General features: G+C 49.2%; 1 protein-coding gene across 5 annotated transcripts; it reads right to left on the bottom strand.

Annotated features, from left to right (window-relative positions):
* Nucleotides 1–1,025: 1,025 nt before the first annotated feature.
* Nucleotides 1,026–25,761, bottom strand: LOC140700063 (zinc finger protein Eos). 5 transcript variants are annotated; one of them, XM_072972628.1, is made up of 10 exons: nt 25,697–25,749; nt 22,286–22,361; nt 22,042–22,123; nt 18,232–18,286; nt 11,138–11,242; nt 9,882–10,142; nt 9,111–9,278; nt 6,047–6,196; nt 5,457–5,588; nt 1,026–4,854 (listed from the first exon to the last, which is right to left on the bottom strand). In XM_072972628.1, exons 4-10 carry the CDS (start codon nt 18,269–18,271, stop codon nt 4,094–4,096), a joined length of 1,617 nt encoding a protein of 538 aa, XP_072828729.1. In that variant the 5' UTR covers nt 18,272–18,286; nt 22,042–22,123; nt 22,286–22,361; nt 25,697–25,749; the 3' UTR covers nt 1,026–4,093. The 5 variants fall into 5 exon arrangements, with proteins under 5 accessions (XP_072828729.1, XP_072828731.1, XP_072828730.1 ...); XM_072972630.1 differs by having other exon boundaries at nt 18,232–18,283; XM_072972629.1 differs by lacking the exon at nt 22,286–22,361 and having other exon boundaries at nt 25,697–25,761.
* Nucleotides 25,762–25,860: the final 99 nt, after the last annotated feature.

Here is a 25,860-nt window from a genome sequence, read left to right as displayed (position 1 = left end):
GATTCACTTTCCTTCCAACAACTTATTATGGTTTCTTAACCTTTAACCCACTTTATTGGGGTTTGAATTTATTTTCTAACTTTTGTTTTGGCTTTAAAACAGCTATATTCATGGTCTCTTTTGAGTTTCAATTTGTTAGTTTCAATGGGGCATGGAAAATGATAGACTCTGGATGGAAGTGTCTCCAATTTTCACTTCAATATAGTCTCCTGGGAAAACGAGGCAGACAATATTGTGTGGAATGGCAATGTGGTAGATAGGAGAGAACAGAAAAATTCAGTGAAGGGGACAGAAAATAGTTAATATTGAAGACAGAACATGTACTTCAATAACAAAATCAATAAAATAAAATAAAAAAAAAGACAGAACCAAGTTAATGTTCCTGTGCTGGCTTTTCTTTGGATTTTCATAGCCTGAGGGTTTCACTGGCTGCATAACTGGGCATTAAGGGATGGACATAGACTTTGGAATAACATACTGTTCTGTTCAAATCTGGGTTCTGTCATTTACTGGTTGATAAGTCTTGGACAAGTTATTTTTTCTCTCTTGGGCTTTTATTTCTTCACTAGTAATGGTGATCATTCTTTTGGAGGTTGTCTGTACAATTAAATGAATACCTGGCACAGGGCTTGACATTTATGAAATGCTCAAGAAATGGTAGACCCTATTATCATCATCATTCATGCTGTTGTATCTTGTATTTCCCTGGGCATATAGTGTGTTTTGCACACAAGATGTACTGAACAACTATTTGACGAATCTTTGCTTTGGATGGATAGGCAGGCTAGGCTTTCTCTCCTATCCTGAAGGCACTCCTGATGGGAAAATCTCCTCTACTTCCCATTCTGGGTTGAAAATTCATCTGTTCTTCTGTAGCAACAACTTGAGAATTTTTGTTTTGTTTCCTCTCAGTTTTAGGCTTGTTCACCTTCAAAATATTTAGTAGTTGGCACAATATGATGCAAGGAGGTTCCCCTCCCTCCCAGCAGAAAAGCAAGGCAAAGGAAGTCTGCAAAAACAACCAGGGGTGTTAAATTACTCATGTTTATTTATAACAGACCTTCAGCCAGTACAGTACAAAACTTACAGTAGTATATCTCCGTTACACAAATATTTACTTACAATATATTACATATACAAAATGCTTTGCAATAAGTCTCAAAAGCTAGTTTAACTCCTCTTGAGAAAGGAGAAAAACTCTTTAAAAAAAAAAAAAAAGAGGAGGAGAGGGGAACCAGAGGAAGAGGTGAAGGGGTAAATCCAAGGAGACACCAAGCATAGGCTACAAATGAAACCCTGGGAGAGAGAAGAGGTGGTATTGCACTTGCTTCTGTGTTTTATTTTTTCTTTTTGTTCTTCATAACTTCTGATTAAAAATATATATAATATATATATATATATATATATATTATGTACACAAGGAAAGAAGCTGCCAGAAGTATTACAAAATCCCATCTGCAGCTTGGATACTGACAAGAAAAAACAAAGGTCTGGAAAAGTGTCTATTTAGAAATTTTCTTGTGTGGTGTTGATTTTAAATATCAGTATAAAAGAAAAACACCTCTTTTCTCCATGTGGGTTTCAATGTATTTTTTTTTTTTACTTTTTTTTTATGCAAAAGGGGCTGGGAGAGAGCATGAGGATGTTTGAGGTTCCAGAGCTGGAAGGCTCTGGAAAGTAGGATTTTGTACCTAAGACCCTGGTTAAAGTGCAGTGATGGTCTGGAGAGAGACAGAGTGCCCTTCTCTCCCCTCCTTAGCACCTGGGCTTGCCCTTCCAGTCTCTGCTCTCATGGGCTCAGAGTATGGCCTCAGAGCATAGTCCTTCATGTTCCAGGAGGTTACAGGTGCCAAAATTGACTGGGGGAGGGGATGGGGCAACCTAAGGCTCTGATGCCCCAGAAGGGAATAGTCCTAATGAGGTGCCACCAAATACACAGCAGACACAGAAGAGGTGGTGGGGGCACGTCAATCGAGAAGGGGCTCAATAACCAGAACAGTTGAGGGGAACCCCAGATATTAATGTCAGCTCTGCTGCCATTCTGAAACAAGGAGCCAGTTCACTGGGGTGCTCTGGAGACTCTCCCCTTCCCCGGAGACCACTCTCCTCCCAGCGGACTCCCCCATCCTCTGCCCTTGGCAGCATCTGTTTATTGCTACATTGTCAAGGAGGAACAACCAACCCACAGTGCCCCTCCCTGGCAATCTGGTTCTCCTGGGGAGACCGCATAATGGGGGAGAAAAGGAGGAAGAAGAGAAGGATTTTAGGGTCTCCTTTCCCAGAAGAGGGTAAGGTAGACTCTCTTAGAGCCCTTAAGAGCCCCAATCCCAGGGTCTATTCCTTAGCCAACCCTTTACCATCCCCCTAAATTATCCCTGATAGGGAGTGAGAAAAGTAGGAGGCAAAAGAGCCAATAAGGAAAGGACATGTGGAAAGAAAGATGGAAGGGAAGAGAGAAGGAGAGAGGGAGAGAGAGAGAGAGAGAGAAGGACCAAGTGTTACAACTTGTGAGGTGTTGTGTTTGGTTTTTACTTTTTTTTTCTTTAAATATAGAAAAACAGGCTTTGGTTTGAATCTCAAGGAAGCAGAGAATGGGATGGCTGTGGCCTTGGGCAGGGAACTCTTGTAGAAAGAGACCTCCACTTGCAATGGAGCTGTATCTCCTCCTGCCCCTTTCTCTAGGTGACCCAAATAGCCAGGGGTCTCTGCAGCAGCCAGGAGAGTGCCCCCCTCCTGCCCTGCGTCTGGGAGCTGAGTGTAGAGGGGGCAGTAAAGGAAAGCCCCCAATTCAGTTGCACCCATCCCATTCTTGCTGGGACAGGAGTGGAATGGGGTGAGGGGCACGTGCCCTTGTTTATCCTGGGACAATTTTTGGTTACACTGAAAATTAGAAGAGAGAAAAGACACATCCTTTTCTCCCTGCCACTGATCCTAAGAAAAGGGCCAGGAGCCCAGGAATGAGAGGGTGAATCCTGCCAGGGGGAGAAGAAGGCAGCATGACTGGGGGGCTGAGGATACTACCCCCTTGTCATCAGGCAGCAACCCACCAGCTTCTCAGAGGACAGGGACACCTGGAGCCCCTGAGAGCCCAGGAAGGTCACTAGAGTGAAGAAAGTTGAGAGGTGGAAGAGAAAGACAAAGATTTTGACCCACCCCCTTCCCTGGTTCCCAGTTAGGCACCTGTGGCTCCCAATGTGTCAGAGACAGGATTGCTGACCTAGCCTTGGCCCCTGAGAATATAAAAGTGGGGCATTCCAAGGAGAGAAAAACCACCAGAGTAGACTGGCAGGCTGAAGAGAGTAGAGCAGTGCTGGGGGTTGTCTGAGGAGAGAAGACAGATCCCGAATACAGGCTTTGGGGAACTCATATTACCAGGGGTCTGTCAACAGGACCCTAGGTCCCACGGTGCCTGGGGAGATTTTCTCCAGCCCCTCCTACTTCCAAGTGAGGGATTTCTTCATTCGTTCAGAAATAGTGCAAGCTGCCTAAAGTGAGAGGGCACGAGAGGTATGAAGTACCAGTTTGAAGGGTCCCAGAGAGGAGATATAATGCCACAGAGCTAAGGTAGGGCCAGAGGGAGCTACCAGCATCAAAACTGAAGAATCGGATAATGTAAAAGGTGAGGACTTAACTCAAGAAGCTCAAGGTCTCTTAGCACTGAGAGGAGCCTCCTACCCCTGGGGCTGCTGGAGGAAGCTGGATCCAAGAGAAAAATGAGGCCTAAAGTGGAAGGGGACGGTGGGCAGGAGGGTTGGGGAGTAGTAAGTGGTAAGTAACCACTATAAGGTTAAAAAAAAAAAAAGCAAGAGAAAAATCAACAAATTATATTAATAAATAACTCAGTGAGATGGTGGGATGAGAGGAGAAGAGAAAAAGTAGAAAAATAAGCAAAAGACCTATTTCATCACAACGCTTAGATCAGTCAGGGAAGAGGAGGAGCGTAGTGGGGAGGGGTCAGGGTCAAGTGTGACGTCCCATAGCCAGTGGTGACGGCTACACAACCAAACAGTTTGGGATGTGGTGGGGACAGGGCTAGACTCCTGCAGCTCGGGCAGTGGAGTGGTGGACTGAGTGGGGTGGGGGCAGTAGGTCGCTAGCCCACCTTGTGCTCCCCCCGGACGATGTGGGAAGAGAATTCGTACCGGTCCTGGCTGTGGTAACCACAGATGTTGCACTCAAAAGGGTCTCTGAAGCCATGGCAGCCCATGTGGATGGTGAACATGACATGGTCCAGGAAGAGGATGCGGCAGTGCTCACATTTGAAGGCCTTCACTGGCTCCCCGCTCTCACCCACCACCCGAAGCACTTCCTTGGAGGGGCCTGGGGTGCCCCGCAGTAACCCCTCCTGTGGCTTGGGGTCCTCTTTGGCGTAGGCGGGACTGGGCCGGCCCACCACAATGGTGGGCGGTGGCTGGGGTGGGGGACCCTGAGGGAGGGATACCACCCCCCCAACCCGATCTTCGTGGTTGCTCTCTGTATCTGTGGAGTCCTGGCAGCCATTGCTGGGGGATGCCCCCGGGTCAGTCAGGGGGCCTCGGGCCCGGTAGAGGAGGGGACCCCCATCAGCCAGGTCCTCGGGTCCCTCACCTGCTTCTCGGGACCCTGGAAGCTCCAGTCGACTGGGGAGGGGCTGCATCTGAGTGTAGACAGAGCTGATGACAGGCGTGAGTTCTGAGATACAATTGGTAGGTGGAAGGCGGAGGGGACGCAGATGCTCTGCTCCTACAAAGGCCAGAGAACCTCCAAAGCCAGGCTCCAGGCCGTGGTGTGCCACCAACTCCACATCCTTCTCATAGCCGCCCGAGTTCACATCATAGGGGAGGTCCGAGAGGCTGAATCGCATCTGCTTTTCGCCTGCGGAGAGGAGGGTCTCAGCAGAGCTGGGTTTGGATCATTCCTAAACCCCTCAGGATTACTTCTTTGTTTGGTTCTTGCCCCTGGGGATGACTGTGACTTTATTTACCACGCCTCATTTACTTCCCTTGAGGTCAAGTCCTCTGTGGGGCTGCTCCCCGACCCTGGGCAATAATCTTAGAGGACTCAGTCCCAGCTCATCAATCTTAATTCCCCCTTCATTACTCTCTACAAAGCTCCAGGTCCTTAGGGAGCTAACGACAAGGGCGAGGCCAGGCGACCCCACATGCACCTTCTGTCTCCGACTCTAAGGGCCCTTCTCTTGGCCCCCACAGACTAAAGTCTTTACTAGTCTCCAAAACTGGAAGAGCTGAGTCCCCGCACCCCTGCCTCAACACTGACCCTCTCCCACCCTCCTGAGGTACATTTTCCCTCTTTGCTCCCCTTCTGTTCTGGGGATGGATTCTGAGCACGGGAGACCACCAGACTGCTTTCTTTCCCTCAAGCAAATCTCCAGATCCGGTTGGTCTAATGGCCACAGGAGCTCAGATTTAGGTGAGCTGTGGCTTAAAGCTGACGTCTCCTTCCAACTGGACTCTTACCTACGAACTTCTGAGGGGTGGAACGCTTGCGTTTCGTGAGGCTGTTGGCCAGACGATCAATGAAAGTTGGCCTCTCAGAGGATGAGTGCAGCATGGAGTCTGGCACCATCTCCAGGTCCCGTATCTCATCACCTAGTGGGAGGGAGGTGGGAACAGGCAGTAGCGGCTGAGTAGGGGCAGCACGGGCCCAGCAGCCTCTGCCTTGGGAAAACCAGCAGCTCAGGAGCTGAGGGAGGTCACATCCAGTGACTGGGAAATGCGGCTCTCCTTACTTCACCCCATCTAGACCTCACCGCAGCGCGTTTCAGGTAACTGGAGACAATCACGTACATCTGACCTTGATTTTATGCTTATGTTTTCTCTCTCCCTTTAGACTGAGGACATAGAGCAAATCCACCTCTACCTCTGACCATCCCTCAGCACCCACCACAGGGCTCTTCACCCCCTGGGGCGCTCAGCACCATTACTGAAGTGACAGTCCCCTGTTCCACAGACCTCAGTCGCTGTTGGGGTTGGTGCTGGGCTCGCCCGTGTCCCGCACTCCCTCCGGCCTGGCCCTCCACTGCCCTGTGGTCCTCCCGCAGCCTCACCTGATTGGCCGGCCAGCGCTTGGGCTTCAGTGCTGAGACTCTGCAGGTAGTTGTGGCACCGCTCCTTGTGCTCCTCCAGGGTGCTCTGCTGTTTGTAGCTCCGGCCGCAGTAGTTACACTTGTAGGGCTTGCCCACCGTGGGAGAGGAGACTGGGGGAGACAGGAGAGAAAGAGCATCAGAGGTACTTCCCCCTGAGCCCTGGCTCGACACAATCACCCAGGAGCAAGTGGACATGGGCATGACGAAGGGATGCTGCTCAGCTGAGTTCTTCTGCTTGTCTTTCTTTCTCCAGCTTCGGCCGCAGGCATGGATAGGTGACCAACCCTTGGAGAAGAGGGACAACATGTAGCTATGGGAGGAGAGGGGGACCCAGGGACAGTTGGTGGGCCTCAAGATGGCCATGTTGCTGCTGAGAGGAAGGGAGGACCCAGGGACTTTGTAGGGGATCATCCCTGGCAGGCAGGCTGGCCCCACCCCAGGATCTCAGAGTCTGGGGCCCAGACTGTGGTTTAACCTTTCCACGTGGCAGGCGGGTGTAAGTGCTGTTTATCAGACAAGGGGATTTTTTTGCTTACGAACTATCTGCTTCAGTTTGGGGGAAATTGGTGGGCTGGGGTGACAGAAACAAGAGCCCTTAGACCTGCCAATGTGGGGAAGGGCAGTTTTCACTGACCTTTACTTGTACTTTTACCCGCCTCCCCGACCTGGTTGTACTGCTCATTTTTCTTTCTGTCTCTCTATACTGAGATACCAAGAGAGTCCTAGAAAACTCACCACTGAGAGAAATTCTAAGAAGAAAAACAAAAAAGAATAAAATAACAATAGGAAAGTTAAGGAGAAAAGTAAAAGGAAGAGAACACCAACTTTGGGGTCTTTTTTTTTTTTTTAAATAAGGAAAAGGTTATAAAGATTTTGGCCAGAAACAGATTGAAAAATAACATATGATATCACTTATATGTGGAATCTGAAAAAAAAAAAAAGACAAACGAACTTATTTATAAAACGGAAACAGACTCACAGACACAGAAAACAAACTTACGGTTACCAGTGGGGGAAGAGGGTGGGAAGGGATAAATTGGGAGTTCGAGATTTGTAGATACACACTACTATATATAAAATAGATAAACAAGTTCATACTGTATAACACAGGGAACTATATTCAATATCTTGTAGTAACTTATAGTGAAAAAGAATTTGAAAACGAGTATATGTATGTTCATGTATGACTGAAGCATTATGCTATATACTAGAAGTTGACACAACACTGTAAACTGATTATACTCCAATAAAAAATATATATATATACACAAAGAAAAAAAGAAATGAAGTAGAAATTATGTATTAAAACTTTTTTTTTTGTTTCCACTGAAAAAAAGAAAGGTTAGGAAAACCGAGATCAATACTTCCTTTAAAGACAACTTGAGACGTATTTGTGAGAGGAGAGAAACAAGGTATTGTATATTTAACATTTCTTGGTACTATTGAGCAGGAAGACAGGAGAAAGTATCTCCAGGAGGCTGGTAATTACTACCCCCCGTCACCTCCCACCACAACACCTAAACTGGGCCTTGACTCAATCAATCTGCCATTTCGCTCTTACTCCGTAAACATGAGTGTTTAGGGGATGAGATGAATATCATGGTCCCCACCCTCCCAAGCCTCTTGGGGAAATAGGTTTAATTTAATTAATAAAGCAAAAAAAACCTCTGATGTCTAGGGGAGGAACTTCTTTTTCCTTACAGTGTGGACTGTGATAGAAAACATCTCACAGCGATGGGACCCAACAGTGTATCTGTGCTCGCTTCTGCCCCTAATAATCTTGTACAGAACAACATCTAATATCCGCCCAGCTGGCCTCATTGTTGTTGGTAGGAATTCTCGGGGCCAAGCCACCCTTGTTCCAAACCAGCAGGGGGAGCCGCCCCTTTTCTGAGGAGAAGGAGCATGACACCGTGGCACCTGACATTAGTGGGAGTCCAGTGAGGCTGTGGAATAGTTCTGTGATAACAACATTACCTTGGAATTGTTATAAGGATCACCTGAGGGAGGAGACATGCGTGAAATGCTTTGTAGGTTATAAGGCATGAATCAATAATGATCGTTCTCCACGTACACAGAGATAAAGGGGTCCCAGCCCCAAAGTGACAGAATCTAGAACAAGGTAGGTGGCTGGGCAAAGTAGAAGGTGGGGAGGTGATTGCTCTGTCCCTTTAAATCCTGGCCCAGGAGAGTTTAAGCAAAGAGAAAAACAGCAAAGACAGTTTCCAAGGACAGACCCTACTAATTCTTTCCCCTCTGCCCTTCTTCCGGCCTTTTCCCAATCTTGAGCTCCCTCCTTCCTGCCAGCTCAGCTCCTGGCCTCTTCTCAAGTCTAAGCCGAAAGCGTAAGACTTAGCTTCAAAAGTGCTATCTGTCCAGCTGATTCAGAAAGATGTTGACTCAAGCCGCCTTGGCTGGGGCTAGGAAACCTGGTTAGTCCAGTTCCCTGGCACTGTCCCAAACGCTGACCTCAGGCACCCTCTGGATTTGCTCTTGCCTCTGAGGTGACAACCTCTTGGGATGGGAAACAGAAATGGGATACAGTTTTCCTAGGCCTCCCTTCTTCCAGTTTGGGAGGCTCATGGATATTTACAAGAATCAGCAGGAAATAAAGAGGAGGACTTACAGAGGTTGCCCGTGACCTGTGGTGCTGTGGGGGGAGGTGAAGATGGTGACAGGTGTGGGGCCTGGAGCACATGGGAGTGGAAGGAGGGGTTCCCCTGGCGCTCAGAGGTGGGGGGTGATGGGGCCCAGATGGTTCTGACATCAGCATGAACTTTAAAAACAAAGTCAGGGAGGGTGGCTGTTGAGAGCCAAGAGCAGCGCCTGTGCTCCTTTTGGTCCATGTCACGGAACGTGGCAGATGTAAAATACCCCATCAAAGAGTCCCCTAAATTCCCCATGGGGCCCTGCTACCCCGCTCTGTGAGTGCTCCCCCCTCCTCAGCGACAGACATGGTAACTCCCCAAACACAGGAGAGGTCGCCGAGCTCTATCCACTGGGTGGACTGGACAGGCCACTGACCTGAGTGTGTGCGGAGGTGGCCAGTGAGCGCATCACGCCGACGGCAGGCATAGTTGCAGAAGGGACACTTGAAGGGCTTCTCCCCGGAGTGCAGCTTGATGTGGCGCAGCAGGTTGCCCTTCTGGGTGAAGGAGGCACCGCACTGGTTGCAGTGGAAGGGCCTTTCCCCTGCGAGTGTAAGAACAGATCCCAGAGAACCGGCTGTGAGCAACTCTGAAGGCTGAACCTAGTCCTTCACCCTCCGCTCCACCCTGCCTGGGGGCAGGAGGGTATTCAGGAGGTGGGAACAGTCTGACCCCTGGAAGGTGTGGACTAGAGGTGTGTGGCAGGGAGCAGGACACCAGGCCTGGAACACTGGGCCAAAGACTGTCATCAAAAACTGAGGCCCATGGGGCTCACTCTGCCCCCAGACCCAGAGCAGCCAAGAAGCAGCTTCTGTTTCCGTTTTTTGTTTTTTTGTTTTTTTAAATCACGAGACAGGAGGGCTCAAACACTACCCAGGACCCTCTTGGGTCCTGGCTACACACCTTCCTCTCTATCACCTCCTGAGACAAATATCAGCTTTTCTTTGTAACAATGGCAGAGGGAAATGCTGGGAAGTACAGGTGTTGAGGGAGCCCAAATTCCATCCCCCCTCCTTTTTCCTTCAGCTAGAAACTGCGAGGAGAGACCCTTCCCCTTCTGAGGCTGCCCCACCGCAGCACGGCCTCCCAGCACTGCCTCTGCCTCGCCAGCCCACCCGGAGTGCCTCCCGGAGCCTGGTGGACTCACCCGTGTGGCTGCGCTTGTGCACCATGAGCACGTTGGGGCCGATGCAGACCATGCCGCAGACGTCACATTTGAGCTTGCCATTGGGCAGCCGGATGCCACCAGGGGAGTGAGGCTCTGGCCCGCTTCCATCACAGTAGCCCAGCGGCTCCGACAATGAGTCTTCCACGATCACACTGTCATCCTTTTCCAAGAGCCGCTCATCCGGCCCCAGCAGTCTGCTCGACTCCTCATCGCTGTACATCTCCACCTTGATGGAGTTGGCTGGAGGGTGGGATGGTGTTTAGGAGAGGGATAGACATAGGGGGCAGCTTGCCCATGGGCCAGCATGGCACTCCTGAAGTCCAAAACACTATCTCCAAGCCCTGAGACGTTCAGGCTTTGGAAGAGGCCAACACCCTAAGTATCCCAGGTGGTGACCTCTGGGTCCTGCTGGGACCTGAAACAACCTTTTCCTCCTGTCCCACCAACCAGGCAGATAGACTTCAAGAGAAAAAAGCCTGGGGTACATGGATGTCTTCAGCCACTGGGGAGAGGAGGAGAATAAGGGGAGCCTTTTTCTCCCCTCTCTTGTCATTAAGAAAGATGTCTGGCTTGGCCCTGGGCAGGAAGCCAGCAAGTAACAGTGGTGGGAAAATGGTCCTAGGAAGACCGCAGATGGCGGGCTAAAAAGACAGCAAAACTGGAAGACGGACGTGGCTCACGTTATCTCCCCCATAGGACTGAACATCTCTACTCTCCTCCGTAAAAATCTGGAGAGGGGGATGGAGGAGGGAGGAGCCATTGAGGAGAAAGCTTTGGCTCTAGCTCTGACCTACATTCCTGGCTATTCCAACCATTTAGAGAATGTCACAGATCCAGGGCCAGCTGAGGAGGGGCAGTCATGGGGACCCTGTCTGGGCAGGAGACTGGGGGGCACTGATGAGAACCTTCTCATCTCTATTTCCTACCTACCTCCAGCTCACGGCCATTTCTATCTACTCATTTGTCCAGCTCCAGAATTTCTCTTTGGAGCCTTTACCGTAATTCCACCCATGCATATTTTAATCCCCCCCTGGTCACTAGGCAGTGACCGTTCACCCTCCTCTCAGAAGTCGGGGGAACCCTAGACACTGAGCTCCTCAGTGCTGTTAGAGACTCTGAGCCGGAACCCAGAAGGAGGCAGTGCTGGGGAAACAAATGGCTGCTATGGAAGGCGAACGGAGGGCCAGACACAGACGGGGCGCCTGGAGCCAAAGAAGGGCAGGAGCTGCACTTACCACTGAGTGAGCGGCTGGGAGAAGAGTGCTGGCTGTTGGGGGTGCTCACTGAGGGCCCCACTGGGGCCCCGAGGAACTCCTTCTCCAGAGATGAGTCCCCGCTACCTTGGAGGAGAGAACAAGAGCAAGGGTGAAGCTGCAGCTGGAGCCATTTACTGTCCCTCGCCTAATCTTTTCAAAATTCAGCTAAGTTTCATGAACATTGATCTCATAGCCTAGTACAAGGCAGTGTTGTATGCTGGGCACTGTACCTTGTGCCCTCGCCAGCCTGGGTGCCCGGCGCTGACTTCCGCGAACTCAGTGGCCGCGCCTTGCCCACCCTACCTTTATCTAGGCCTGAGGGGAAGAGCATCACTGCCTGACGTCCACAGGAAGCAGGGCTGGGGCTAGGCGGGCCGGGGTGGAGAGGAAAATGGGGGCCTCAGGAGGGAGGTGGTTCAGGACAGCCGTTCCTCCCTACTCTTCCTCTCCGGAGCCCCCAACACCAGGTTCGGGATCGGCAGGAAGGGCAGCTGGAATTGCCCCTGAATCTAATGATAGTAATAGTAATCATAATGACAGCAGCTAACATTAACTGAGTGCTTACTACATGTGAAGCATCATTCTATGCACTTTAAATGAATTATCTCATTTAATCTTCACAAGAACTTTGTGAAGTAGGTGCCAATATTATCTTAATTTTGCATATGAGGAAACTGAGGCACAAAAAAGTTATGTTACTTGTCTAAAGTCACACAGCTACTAGTGGTAGAACCTGGATCTGATCAACAAACAGTAAGTACCCATGTCCTTAACATCACCTGTACAGCCAATTGGGAGTCACTGTTTCAGGAGGGGAGAGGTGGGCCCATTCGACTCTCTAAAATCAGCAAAAATGTGGCTACTCTAAAAAGCCTCCTATCTGATATGACTCCAATCACATATTTACTACTTGATGTTCCCTTGACAGTGAAATCATCAGTTAATTCTCCACATATTCATTTTAACTTGTTGACAAATTGCTTCGTAAAAAATGCTTTTTTAAGAGTGTCATATATGTTTTAAAAAATCAGATAACATACCTGAAGATATGAATCACGTCTTTAAAAAAATTTCCCTCCTCCCCACAATCTCCTGCACAAATATACGGGTGAAATAAAACACGTGTGGACAAACACAGACACAGACACATATCACATATGTAGATACACATAGAGAGAACATACCTGCAGGATAAACATGGCCATAGCCGTCTACGTTATCTGCTAACATGAACATGCATAGACGTGTGCACACAGGCCTAATATGGAAGATGCTGAGAGAGACAAACCCTCAAATTCATCCCTGAAGTCCACCTATTAGTACTTTACCCAATTTCCCGGCTATGCACATACTTACTTTCACAAAATAAAGATTCCATTATAAAATGGTTGGAGTCTTGGGCCTGAGGCAAGAAATCCGGAACACACCCTCCTGAGGGATCCCTCTCCAGCTTTGGTCAGTGGGAAGAAAACAACCACTCAGGACTTTGGGACCATTTCCCATTCATATCCTCTCCTAAAAGTCCCATTTCTCCCATTCTATCCCGTCAAAGCCTGAGGAAATTTGTTCACTATCTATAGAAAAAACCTTATGGCTTGAAACTGAGGTTCCCCAGCTGGGGCTCTTTAGATGAGCCATGGTTATCTAAAAAAAGTTGACCCAAATCAGGACCACACACATATCATGCAGTGAACATCTCAGAGTTGAGGGTTGAGACCTGTGGACCCAGACACAGTTTTAAATGAGTCCTTTCAACTAAGAGTAGCGTTTACTAAGGTTAGAAGGGCTGAAAGGGTATCTTCTTATTCCTTTTCAAACCTTGGTGCTGACTTGCCCTAAATCATTGGATGCTAGTAATGGGGGAAGAACAGGGCTCGGGGCCCTGGCACTGAGTCCTTGACCCTAAAAGGATGAGTGAGCTTGCTGGAAATCCTTCGCTGGTCCCAGCCTACTAGGCTGAGGCTGCCTCTTGGGGCCTGGGGCTTGGTATATGGAGAAAATATCCTTAAAGGGATATTTAGGGACATTAAGGGGAAAACATCCTTTGTGGCTCTCCCTATTAAGGCCTGGGAACAGGAGGAAGAGCAGGTACCTCCAGAGTCACACCAGTAGTTCAAGGGGCTCTTTGATGCCGTTGCCGTTCCTAGGATAAAGGTAAGAGGCACAACAGGCTCAAGTCTACTTTTATGGGGCTGATACAGAAAAATGAATCAGTTTCAGGGGTCAGAAAGCCTTTTTGGGCTCCAGGGATTTTGAGTTCTAGCCAGACGGTGAAAAGAACTTGAGTCAGATTTAGGAAGTTCAGCAGTTCCTCTCTCAGCCCCAGAAACCCCAGTGAGGGAATTTCAAATGCCTGGGACTCCCAAGAAATCCCAGACTGTCAAAGCCAAGAATTAGGGCCGCTCTCAGGTCTCAGAGAAATTTTCTTGGTCAAAGTCATCGTAGATTGGCTGAACCCCTGGAGGGCAAAGCCAAATCATGAGGTTCACATCAGAGAAACCAGGAGGTGGGTAAAGGGCAGAAAAGCAGGAGGGAGAGAAAGGAACCAGGGCAATGTCCCACATGCTAAATGTGTTTCCCATGTTGAGGGAGCCGAGCCCTCGCTCCAGCTGCCCTTCCTCCATCCCTTCAAAGAGTGGCCACCTCTAGGGAAGAGCCATGAGGTCCAGAGCCTTCACACTTCTCTGCCAGGGACCTCATCCTAACTGCTTCCCCTTTCTTGACCATGGACTCCGGGGGGCAGAATGCTAGCCTGCTAGCAGGGAAGAGTGGGGTACAGGAGCAAAGAAAGACGCCCATCCCCAGCTCTATTGTGGGGAGGAGGCTGAGGCCCCTCAGATCTCTGTTTCAGGTTGAGGCATCTGCTGCCGGGGCTCCTCTTTACCTAGATTCTCTCTATTACCCATTCCCACCCCAGCCTGTCTCGGCATTTCACCCCAGGCAGCGCTACATCTGTCCCCAAGGCCTAATCAAGATGTCACCACAAGCTCCCACTGTCCAAGTCGCAGTCTTTGCTTAGCAACACCAAACACCCTTTCCCATCCTCCGCAAGTATGAGGAGGAACGCCCCCTCCCCCGCCACACACACAGCCCCCATCCTCTCCCTCTCCTCAGGCTTGGGAGTTGTTACTGAATTGGCTCCCTAGCCCCAGCACCCCCCTCCCCCCTCCACTAGCCACCTTCTGCCTGAACTTACATTATCCTTCCCTTGCCGGTGAGACCCTGGGGTGCGAACGCGGCCGCCGCCTTGGAAACGGCGAGGGAGCGCGGGCGGTGTGTGCATGTCTGCGTCTCGGTGGCAGGCAGGGGTGAGCCCAGCCACTCACCTTCCAGGAAGCGTGGATTCCTGGAAGTGAGGGGAACCGCCGTCATTTCGCAGGCAGCGGCAGCGGCACGGTGAGCAGGGGCCCACGGCTGCAGCCAGCAAGAAGAGCTCAGCCCAGGGTGTATGTGTGTGTGAGTGAGTGAGTGTGTGTGTGTGTGTGTGTGTGTGTGTGTGTGTGTGTGTGAGAGAGAGAGAGAGAGAGAGAGAGAGAGAGAGAGAGAGAGAGAGAGAGAGAGAGAGAGAGAGAGAGAGAGGGAGAGAGAGAGGGAGAGAGAGAGGGAGAGCGCGAGCAGCGCACGCCTGGATGTGCCCGGGGAGGGGGCTGGAGAGAGTGTGTATGTGTGTCTGGCGAGGGTGCGTGAGGCTACAGCATCCCTTTCCCAAGCCGGTGAAGGGCTGGGGGTGGGAGGTGCGCACGGGGAGGGGGAGGCAGACGCCGTTGCCCTCGTGCCCAGCAGACAAAGAGGAACTGCACAACAAATGCCTGAGAGAGACAAGAGTGTGCGCAAGAGAGAGAGAGATGGATGGACCGGCGGGGTAGGGGGGAGACAGGGGGCCCCCAGGGAAGGCCCAATCCTCTGCCAGCTGGGGAAAGCCAAGGCCTCAGAGGTCATGGGGCCCAGGACACGGGGCAGCTTCAAGGCTCTCAGATCGGCAGACAGCCCCTCCCCCACCAAACTCAGGCACTCCTTTCCCTCCTCTATTTCCTCCTCCAGGAGGGAGGTCGCTCTCCAGATCTGGGGACTGACAGCCTCCCCGTTCCCAGCAGGGAGAAGGCCCTGCACAGTCCAGATCTCCGGCTGGTGTTGCTCTGTGGCCCTGAGTCCTTTCAGATCCCAGGCAAAATACTGGTATAGCCTCCCCGCCTCCCCTCCCCTCCCGTGCCCCTGGGGCCCCAGCAGCCGACAGCCCTGGATGAATCCGCCCTCTATCAAGACAAGGCCTCTGCTCCCTTCCCTTCCAGAGGAGCTGCTCACTGACGTGCTGACCTACTTTGGAAGACTAGATTTTCTGACTCCAAGAATTTGGGGGTGGGAGGGGCCGTGAAACTTTGGGCTGCCTACCCCTGGATCCTTTTCGGCCAAGGTTCCCTTAAACATCTCAGTCCCAGAAAACTCGGGACAAGCAATGCTCAGTCAATTAATTGCCTGGGCTGGGTTTAAGCAACTCAATTTCACTTGAAAGACAGGGAATAGGGGTGAGAAGAGCCTCTGTGGGGCAAATTAATGGATTCCTCCTTTCTTCCCTCTCTTCCCCAGGAGGGGGTGATCTGTACCTTTAGAAAGAGATAGGAGAAGAAAACATGGACTCCAAATTAGGTTCTGTGAGTTGGGAAAATCTATTTGAAGAACAGGAGAGATACCCGCTTCATCATGGGCCAGGCAAAGGAAGGCCACCAGATGCGGGTGGAGGCAGAAAAGCTGTGATGACCTTGAAGGGGCCGCTGCGTGCTTCAGGAGGGGTGTACACTGCCGCCTTTCCCGCTGCTGCCGAATCAGTCCGGGAGAGGTGGGTCAGCCATGGGCGCTCAGGTGCCCCTCAGGTGGGCTACCTCAGCCATGCTCAGTCCTGCAGGGCTGCTTTTCAGAGTGAGGGTTAGCCCTACCTTGACTGTTCCCTGTCCCTCTCTCAAGTAGCTGCTGACGTCTAGAATTCTCAAAACACAGATGAGGGGTTTCTGGCTTCCTCTTTCATTCAAAAGCCATCCTGTGCAGAAGTCTCTTCTTACCTAAGAAATGCCAACCTGCTGAAAGCCAGGGAGCTTGGTTTCATAGCACAGTAAAGCCAACACCCTCAGAAGTTTTCGTCTAATGTCTAACTTTTTCCACAGATAGGACTGAAAAGAGCTCCACGGGATATTTCCCCAGCTGCCTTCCTAGTTTCTCATTTGCCTGCCTTAGGGCAGGGATGGATTTTCTCCATCTGAGTGATCCCCAGCACCAAGGCAGGGTCCTGAGAACTGGTGTTGCTCAACAGTGGTTCTCTGAATAGGCTCAACTGAGCAGGAGGTAGGAAGATTGGGTGGCTCCTCAGAAGGGCCATGACTGTAGTTCCAATAAAGTCTCTTTCAATTAAATCAGTCCACTAGATCCCTGTCACTCTGTCCAGTATGTGGCAGGGATCAAATGTCTGCCTGTACCCATTCCAATTCCTTTCTTCCTTAAATGAGAAAGGGGTCAGAGTCAACTTCTTCCTTAACATCATGCGGGTGTTGCCAACGACTCTCATATGTGCGTCTGGCCTGTCCTGCTGTCTCCCTTAGTGCATGCCCATAATTCATGCATTGGTCCCACTTTAAGGTAAAAAAAGTAAGCTATAGGTCATTTCTACAATGGTGCTTGGATTACTAACGGGGATAAGCATCACATCAAAACCCAATTCTGGTTCCATCATCTCTTTTTTTTTTTAAGAGATGTTAGGGTTTTTTGGTGGGGGGGTTAGGTTTATTTATTTATTTTAATTGTTTTAAATGGAGGTACTGGGGATTGAACCCAGGACCTCGTGCATGCTAAGGATGAGTGTTACCACTGAGTTATACCCTCCCTCTTCTTTGTTTATGGGTCCATGGTCCCAAAGGTGGGCCTTTATATTATTATTATTATTATTATTATTATTATTATTTTATTTTATTTTATTTTATTTTATTTTATTTTATTTTTATTTTTAATGGAGGTACTGGAGATTGAACCCAGGACCTCATACATGCTAGGCTTGCATTTACCACTGAGCTATACCCATCCCCCTTCCCTTACCTCTTAAAATCATTTCCTGCCCTGGCATTCTAATGGTACAAAAAATGATTCTTGTCATCCTCGAGACAAACTCTGTCTTAGGCCCTTTTCTCCACCCTCAGAGGGGAGGCCAGATGAAGTTCCTCATTTCTTTTCATCTTGTTAAACTCTGAGGGGATCCTGATTACTTTCATATCCCTGACAGCCATCCATACTATAAGCAGTGATCTCTTCCACCTCAATAACAGCATTTGGCCAGTATTAAAAACTACAACATCTTATGATTGGAAAGGACTGGGGGAAATGAGAAGCTCTGCTTTAACGGTTGTAAGCTCTTGGCCCATTGGTTGAATTCATTCAGACCATAGATCAGTTTGGCTTGTCCCATGGAATGTTTGGGGTTTTTTTTAATACTGAGTTATTATTTTTAAAGGGCGACATTTCCTATAAGATTTCAATTTCTGATTTCTTTTGAAAAACTGTAAGTTTTGGCTACACGGGATACACACTCCCACATGGCAGTGCCTGGTGGACACTGCAGAGCTGCTGCTCCTTGAGGTAGGTTAGGACACGTGCTCTCCAGTTCATGACAGCCCCATCGGTCTCTTCTGCTCATTATCTGAGCCTAGTTCATTCATTTACATGCCTGCATGGCCCCTGCAGGCTTCTGAGATTTGAAATCCTGCTCCACTCTCTACCTGGCTGGGACAGAATGTCAAGTTTGGCTGGTGTCCTCAGGGCACAGGAGAAGGAAACACATCTTCCTTCCATCTCTTTGTTTCAAATCACTTCTCTCTCTAATAGTCTCCACTCATCTTCCCTTCCTATTGCCTTCCCCTCCCCCATCCCTCAAGAAGTCTGGGAAGAGAATCACTGTTTACGGAATGTAAAATGACCACAATAAATGCACACTAGCAAGCGTGAGTGTCAGCTCTGTAACTGGGGCTCTCCACTTTGCTCCACAGGAGAGTGTCTGCTCCCAGCCCCTTACAAACAGAATGCACAAGAGGGCATACCAGACATATAGGAGCGGCCATTGAAGTCTTCTATGTCCATCTTAGGGAGATTCTGCTGGAAGAGAAAACAGCTGCTATTAGAAGCCAGACGTGAGGAACGAGGAGGTTTCTCTCTAACACTCTGGAGTTAGCAAGAACCCTACAGGGTCACTTACGTGTGCTCTGACCCTATCCTAAAGAATCAAAACCTCATACTTTGTCCTGGTGAGAAAGACAATGTACACTGACTTGCAAACCCCAGGGTTTCCTCCAACCCCAACTTCTGCAGACTTCCCCAGTCTCTTGGGGAGAAACACTGTCTTATTCCAGACTGGTCCCTGGTTGTGTTGTTTTGAGAGTAGACCCTCTTCCTGTAGATGGGGGGATGGAATAGGAATGGAGACAGGTTACAGACCAGCCCTCGGGTGCAAAGAAACAGCCCCATAGAGGCTCTAAACCTTGTTAAGGATGGGGTAGTAATAAGAGGAAGAAGCTAGATTCAGTCATTCAAGGGATATTTTTTGGGTGGAGGGAGCGTGGGAGGGGACAGGAAAGTAGAAGATGGAGAAGAGCAGCCCACCTTAGGTTCCGTGAAGAGTCCTCTACTGAAGGGGTAATAAATAAAACCTTTAAGTGGCTTCCCCGACCTTCTTGTCAATTACCTTGCTATGATTTATTTTTTAAGTGGAGTGGTGGGGGGACTCTGAATTTAAAATGCAGGCTAGTCTATTTGAGGGAAGGCAAACAGTAATTGGCAGTAGAGTATTAAACAACCAAGAACTGAGAACAATTAAAAGTGATAATTTGTTGCAATGAATTATCTCCTTAGGGGCCTGTGGGAGGAGAAAAAAAATCTATTTGGTGGAAATTTACATATATCCAAAATTGCTTTCACCCATCATCTAATGAAAAACAAATACCCCAGGGGCAGATCTGGGGGAGCCAGGGTGGGCCAAGGGAACAGGCTGAGCTGCACAAGGATTCTTGGTCTCTGAAGGATTCATTGAAGCAAACAGATGAAAATTTGGTTTGCTTGTAATACTATATTGAGAAAAGTGGGAGTAGGGGGTTCTGGAGGGCACCCCCTCCAGAGGGGAAGTATCTATTACCCTGCCTCTCCTCCCCAGTCATTCTTGTTTAGTGCTGAGAGACATACTCCTGTAAATAGTCTCATGAGAAAGCCCAAGACACAGGCTTTGCTTCACTTTGAAAAGCAGCTCTCCCTAGGTTTCACTAGAGAGATTCCTAGCTTTACCCAGGAAGCCTGGGTGTGGAAGAAAAAATTCTCTAAATTTATTTTCAGCTCCTCTTTTCTTGACATCCTCCCTGGGATGGACTGAGATTTAGGACTAGACTGTTAAACCAAGCCACAAGAATAAGTGGTTCCTTGAAGGTTCCCTTAGGGGCAATGATGAGAAGAGCCCAAGTCCACAGTGGTTAGTGAACTCAGAGTCTCTGGAACTAGCCTTAGAACTTGTGGTGGTCAGGGATGCAAATGTGAGGGAAGGCAGTCTGGTACCCACGGGCCCCTTTCATTTCTGAGTCATTAGCTCCATAATTGCCCTTTGGGATTTTGCAAAGCTCAAGATGCCACAAGTAACTTCCCTCACACACACCGCCCCCAGGCAGGTGAAGCAAGAGTGAGCAGGATTTCCCCTATTTTCTGCTTAGAGAACCTGAGGCTCAGGGCAGCTAACGGACTTGTCTCAGGGCTCACAGTGAGGTCGGAACAAGGAAAAGAATAAGTCTCCGGCCTCTCTGAGGTGTGCTCTTTCCATTAAACCATGTTGCTTCCTTTCAAAAGCCAGAGTACTCAAGGCCTTTGTGGATCTCCTTGCTTGTCCTGGTTCTAACATCAATTTTCCTGGTTCTAACATATTTTTCTTTGGTGTGATCCCTGTGGGAGTGGGGTCTGTTACTTGAAAAGGAAGAACAAGTTGAGCAGGCTCTAAGGGGAGAAATATGCTAATACAATTGTGTGTGTGTGTGTGAGAGAGAGAGAGATAGTGTGTGTGTGTGTGTGAGAGAGAGAGAGAGAGAGAGAGTGTGTGTGTGTGTGTGTGTGTGTGTGAGAGAGAGAGAGAGAGAGAGAGAGAGAGAGAGAGAGAGAGAGAGAGAACCAGGAGCTAGACAAGCACTAGGTGGGCAGAGCAGCTGAAGCATAGCATTCAGCTAGTACTGGCTCAGGAAGTGTATCTCATTCTTGGACACCTGCCCAAATGGCCCCAAAATAATTGCCAGAAGGGTCTGAAGGAGTTGTTTTCTGAGCTGGACTTTGTTCTTAGAAGTAAACTGAGCTCGTCTGCTTCTTAATTGTTCTTAACAGGTGCCCCATGACACAGCTTGGGCAAAAACCATCTTTAGCTGCCTCCAACTGTCTAAATGCCACTCTGGGACCCCTGGGAGTGAGATGGGATCGAGGTTCTGCTGTTCCCGATCCTGGTATTCTGAGAGCCACAAGCACATCAGGAGATGTACTTCACTGTCTGCTCAACTCTCCAGGCAGCACATCCCTCTCTACCTTCCCACTCCCTGCCCTTCACAGCACCTCCTTCCCTGCCTGGCCAGCCAGGCAGACCTTAGTGTCTCCTTACAGGAACTGGGTCAAATTAGGCAGTGCCAATTGGAGACACACCACAGTGGGAAGAGGTATAAGGACAGAGAAGTTAGTTTCACAAGACAGGTTTGGCTCAAAGATCTTGAAAGGAAACTGGCTTTAGAGCAGCATAGACATCATTCAGTGATGGAGGTCGGTACATATGTACTGTAAATTCAGTTCAGTGAGCTGAATACAAAGCAACTAGAGACAGCCAGTCTCCCAATTCAGAAGAAAGTAGCTCTGTAAGAAGGGAGGGAAGGTTGATCATTGTAACCTCTGGAGACAAAGATTTTCTTCCCTGTTCCTTTGAATGCACTTCGCACCATCACAGGAGTCCTCCATGGCCCTGGCTTTCTCCAGTCAACATGATATCACATTTGAACAGGAATGGGCACCCCTTCTAGACAGAAGATTTCCTACCACGCTTCCTGACAAGCAGCAGGGGAGACCAATCCAAGGTCTGACTTCCAAGGGCAGGTCAGGCATCAGCTAACACCTCCATCTCCCATCTCCCCAAAAACGTTCCCCCATCTGTAACTATTGGTGACAAAAATACCGGAGTGTTAAATTTTCTCTGTGTAGTGGCTGTGAAAGCCTAAAATAAGATGGACATCACAAGTAATTAAAACTCTTCAAATCCTCCAAAGAATCCTGTTTGATCCAATGACACTACAAAATGAGAATTTAAAACACTCCCTCCTCCCACCATGTAGCATAGTAGGTAGAAAGGTAGTGAGGAGGATATTGGATATTGGTGGGAAAGAGGGTGGGAGTGGAGAGAGGGGCAAGGGTCCATGCCATCCTTTTGGTTATTATTCCCAAAGTGCAACAGGGAGAAGTGGAAGTTTTTTCCTCTGGCCCCTCTTAAGACCTGGGATCTAAGGCAGAACCCAGTGATTATTAGTAAGACAGAACTTTCCACCTTCCTGGACCTGAGCAGTTCAGATACTACAAGTAGACCAAACCCCTAGCATCATCTTCTCCTGTCTGTGCCCTCCTGAACTGAATGAAATCTGAGCAAAAACACTGGAATCACATAGGTGGCTCTGCTCTCTACCAGGACTTTGCATAATTGGGGAGGGGGAAGGGTTGAGGGAAGAGGTAGAATTAGGCACTGTTTGCAACCTGACTACACGCCCCTTTCCAGGATCCAGACCTTGACATGGAGCAGTTTGCAGCTATGAAATGACCTTGACGGTCAACCTAGTGCCCTCTGAAGGAAACCCACCAACCTTTTCTCAGCTCATGTGTCTGTATGTACAGCAGAAAGCTCTGACTCCTTTTTCCACCAGGCTGTAGATGGTGACCTTCTGCCTACATACAACATAGATGAAGACAGCTCAGCTTCGTTATCCAAGTGCTTGGGGAGCAGAGCGGAGGGGATGAATTCCCAGGTCTCCCTAGGAATGGCCAGTCTCTAAAACAAGAAGGGGTAAGAGCGGGAAACACAACACCTGGGCAGTGGGAAAGTATCACCTCATTTCTCCTTTTAGATCTCAGATGATGCATCTTTTCTCTTGTTCTTTGCGCTTCCCTGTCCTCCCCATGCAGACTGCAGAAGAGAGAGAATGCTGCTAAGGGTTATGGGTGGGAGGGGAAACAATCTCACCCCTCCCATGTCTCACTTCAGGATTTAAGGAATAAGGAAAGGGCCAAACTAAACAGTTTAAATCACTAGGTGTGATGCACATGAGATGATACTTTGAGTCTTTTGGGTATACCCTTGAGTATATAAGCCCTGCTTCTATAGAAAGGCCTCACAAAGTCACGCTGTTCAGCTGCATGTTTGGGCAGGGGTTATGAAAGTGGAGCAGGGCAGTTCAATTTGAGGTGATGTCCAAAACGGTTTGCTCTCTCAAGTGAAGTCTGAAATGACCTGGAAGTCTCAATTAACTACTCTGGTTGGTGTAGGGCGGCAAAAAGGTGGAAGAGACAGGAACAACTGCTTTTGGTGGCTGTCCTGGCCAGAAGTCCCTAATGCATGCTGACCAAAGAAGCTCACTGTTGTTTGGGCCAGAAAAAGATGTTTTCAGGCTCCTCGGCTATCAAGGAATCTTGCTCTGACAATCCAATTTAGTAAGCCTCTCTTCATGTGGAGGGCCTGGGGCAGGGCTGCTCCAGGACCTAGGGAATCCTGGAGCTAGAATGGAGTTGAGAGATGACATCCAATCTCTTGGTTTTTAACAGAAGAGGAAATTAAGCTCCGAGTCCCCTATCTGGTTAGCAATAGAAGTAAGACAAATAGCACCCAAGTAACCAGTCGGGTTCTTTCTACTACAGCACAAAGTTAAATCTTGCCACAGCTGTAAGGTTTGGGGCTACTCTGCTTGCCCTCTTTCTTGAGTAATGAAATGAACAGTTTTGGGGTTTGCATCTCAGTGACTTAAATCCTTGAACTAGAAATACAGGTTTATGATGGGAAAAGAAAGAACCCTCTCCTTCCCATGTCTGCTTTCAGAGATTATGGGCCTGAGGAAAAAGTCAACCTAGACTCTCACTACATCTCTTTAAGGTAGGAACAGGGCTCCTCGGCTCAAGGATTAGACCAGCAGTATTCCAGAGAGTCTACAAGGTTGATGCTCCCCACCTCCCCCAAGAGGGTGGGGACCAGGCCATTCACATCAGCACTGTCTTTTCTTAGGTGCTTTCATCTGATAAACCTTGAACCTGTCTCTGTTCCCAATACAGAATCCACAACTTCTGAGAAAAGGAGGCAAATAAAAGAGCTTGGAATTCAGAGCCTTTGCCAGCAGGGTCAAGAGACCAACAAAGAGAATCCCTCCGCCTGTGACATTGTCTACATGCACAGGGCCCCACACTCTTATTCGTTCCTACAGAGTAAAATGAGGCTGGAAGTACCTGCCCAACAATAACTTATCTTTATTTTTTCCTTGACTATTCTGTGTGTGTGTTGAGAAAAGAGATGGCCAGTCTGAGAGAAAATAACTTCTTTGTGGATGTTGGGTGGGGAAGGTAGGATAAAAGATAGGATAATGTTCCTCCCATGCTGGGAAGTACTGACTATATACTAAGAGGAAATAAGGAATAAATTTTCAGTTGCATTTTTACTGAAAAAAAGTCAGGACTTATTTCTGAGCCAAGTCCTGAAACATGATTTATCCTTAACCTACTGAGAGTAAGGGGACTGCCCAGAAGCTACAATTCAGCTAACTGCACTCAGTGGGCAACGAAAACATTATGCTTTGTGCTTGAGACCTCAGCATCTATTGATTAGGACAAGATATGATTCTGAAGCTGCCAAATTGAGGACAGCTCCCACTGTCCTGGGGCCTACTCTAGAGAGACCTCTCCTGCTTCCCCATAGTAAGGTGATTTTCTTCTTTTAAGACTTTATTTTTAACTAAGGAGCCACTCTTTTGACTGTTCTCATGACCCAGGGAGCTGTCTGGATTCTCTGAATTAGGCTGTTAGTGGGGAAGGCTGAAGTCCTCCGCACACCACAAAGCAAGATTCAGGGACCCATTGGCAGACCCATGAGGAGGTGAGGAATTCCCAGCTACCCCTACCAAACAAGATGCTATACTTTCAAACAGCGTCTGATTTGGCCTTTTATCTCGTCTTGTCTTCAGAATTTTAGTTATCTTTAAGTGGAAATATTCTAGGTAGTGAGATACGTGTTTTTAATACTTCCTAAGGATATGAACATGTACCTTCACATAGGCAAAGTGAACAAGTAGCAGTAAGGGGAAACAGCTAGGCCTCCAGAGTCTTCTGCTTGGCTATGATGTTGGAAGGCTTAGAGCTGACCTGTGAGCAAGTCAAAAATATACCAAGCTCACCCTTGATGCTTTGAGGGCTCATACTGGGGAGACTGGGGCACAGCTGCAGCTATCAAACATGTAAGTGGGGGTGGGTAAGAGTCACAACAGTAGACAGTTTTGCTTATAAGAGAAGGCACTGAGGCGAAAGAAGGTGTGCAAAACTTGACACAATGTGGTTGGTAATACATCAAGTCTTCCTGGAAGCAGAGTTAGTAAATTCTTGACCTTGGAGGGGGAAATGGGGTACTATATTTCCTAAACAACTCATATTTAGGTCTATGTTCCCATTAAATACTCCACTGTCACCAGATAGGGCCATTCATAATTAGGGAGGGAAAGAAAGCACAGAAATCAAAGGTAGTGAGGATCTACAATTCTATTAGATAAAGGGGAAGAAAATAACTGGGAATAGGTCTGTGTGAAGAGGTACAGGGAGGGCTGTTTTAGTTCAGACCTGCTTCTCAAGGTCTGTTGTTCCCTCTGGTTGTCTGCCCCAGGACTTTCTCTGTTACATTTCTTTCTTGGAGGTCCTATGCAGTGAATCTCTTCCTTCCGAGGTTCCCCGGACTTCTCACCCTACACAGTACTCCAGACAGCACTTTTCACTCTATCCGGACTTTGTTCTCTACTACATGGTTCTCCCACTCGGCTCATTGCCTCCCAGATCTTCGCACTTCGGCCTATGTCTTTCACTCTAACCTTCTCTACTTAACCTTCTCTACCAAATCCCCGGTCTCTAGCTTCTCTGCCCAGGTACCCTGTCTAATTATGCCTTCTCCGCCCTGTTCCTCTGTTCTACCCAAGTCGTACCCCGAGAGGAGCCTCGCGCACGCCAGCTCCTGCCTGTCCTTGGTCCTCAGCCTTGACCGGTCTCCCGCCTTTTTAGGTTGCCTTGGTTTCTGCTACCTCCCCCTCAACCCTGTGGCCTCGCGTCAAACTCCCCCATGACAGCTTCTTCCTTCGGGCCGCAGCCCACCCAGCGACCCTCTACCCGACTGGCCCCCGCCCACGTCTCCCCGCGCTTTACTCCCAAGCCCCTAAGGCCCCGCCCCCGACCACCGAGGCCCCGCCCCCGCGCTTCGCCCAAGCCCCGCCCCTCACTCACCTGAGGCAGCTCCGCGCGCGCGCAGGCTTGGGGGGGGCGGTGAGGGAGAGGGGGCGGTATTGGGGGAGAGGGGGGCGGGGCGGCGGCGGTCCCCCACTCTGGCCCGGGCGGCCCAGTGCGGGGGGAGTGGGGTCACTGAGGTGGCCGCAGCCGGGCCGGAGGCG

This window comes from Vicugna pacos, chromosome 12, assembly GCF_048564905.1.
Source record: "Vicugna pacos chromosome 12, VicPac4, whole genome shotgun sequence".
In the NCBI taxonomy this organism is placed as follows: Eukaryota; Metazoa; Chordata; class Mammalia; order Artiodactyla; family Camelidae; genus Vicugna; species Vicugna pacos.
Note: the sequence above shows the minus strand (reverse complement) of the source record. Positions and strands in the feature narration are given on the sequence as shown.

Coding starts and splice junctions, on each gene's coding strand:
- LOC140700063 (XM_072972627.1), bottom strand. CDS start 14,441: ATGCACACACCGCCCGCGCTCCCTCGCCGTTTCCAAGGCGGCGGCCGC. Junction 11,243..12,514: donor GGAATCTTTATTTTGTGAAA/GTAAGTATGTGC, acceptor CTCTCCTCCAAG/GTAGCGGGGACTCATCTCTG. Junction 6,197..9,110: donor CCACCTCCGCACACACTCAG/GTCAGTGGCCTG, acceptor TGTCTCCCCCAG/TCTCCTCTCCCACGGTGGGC.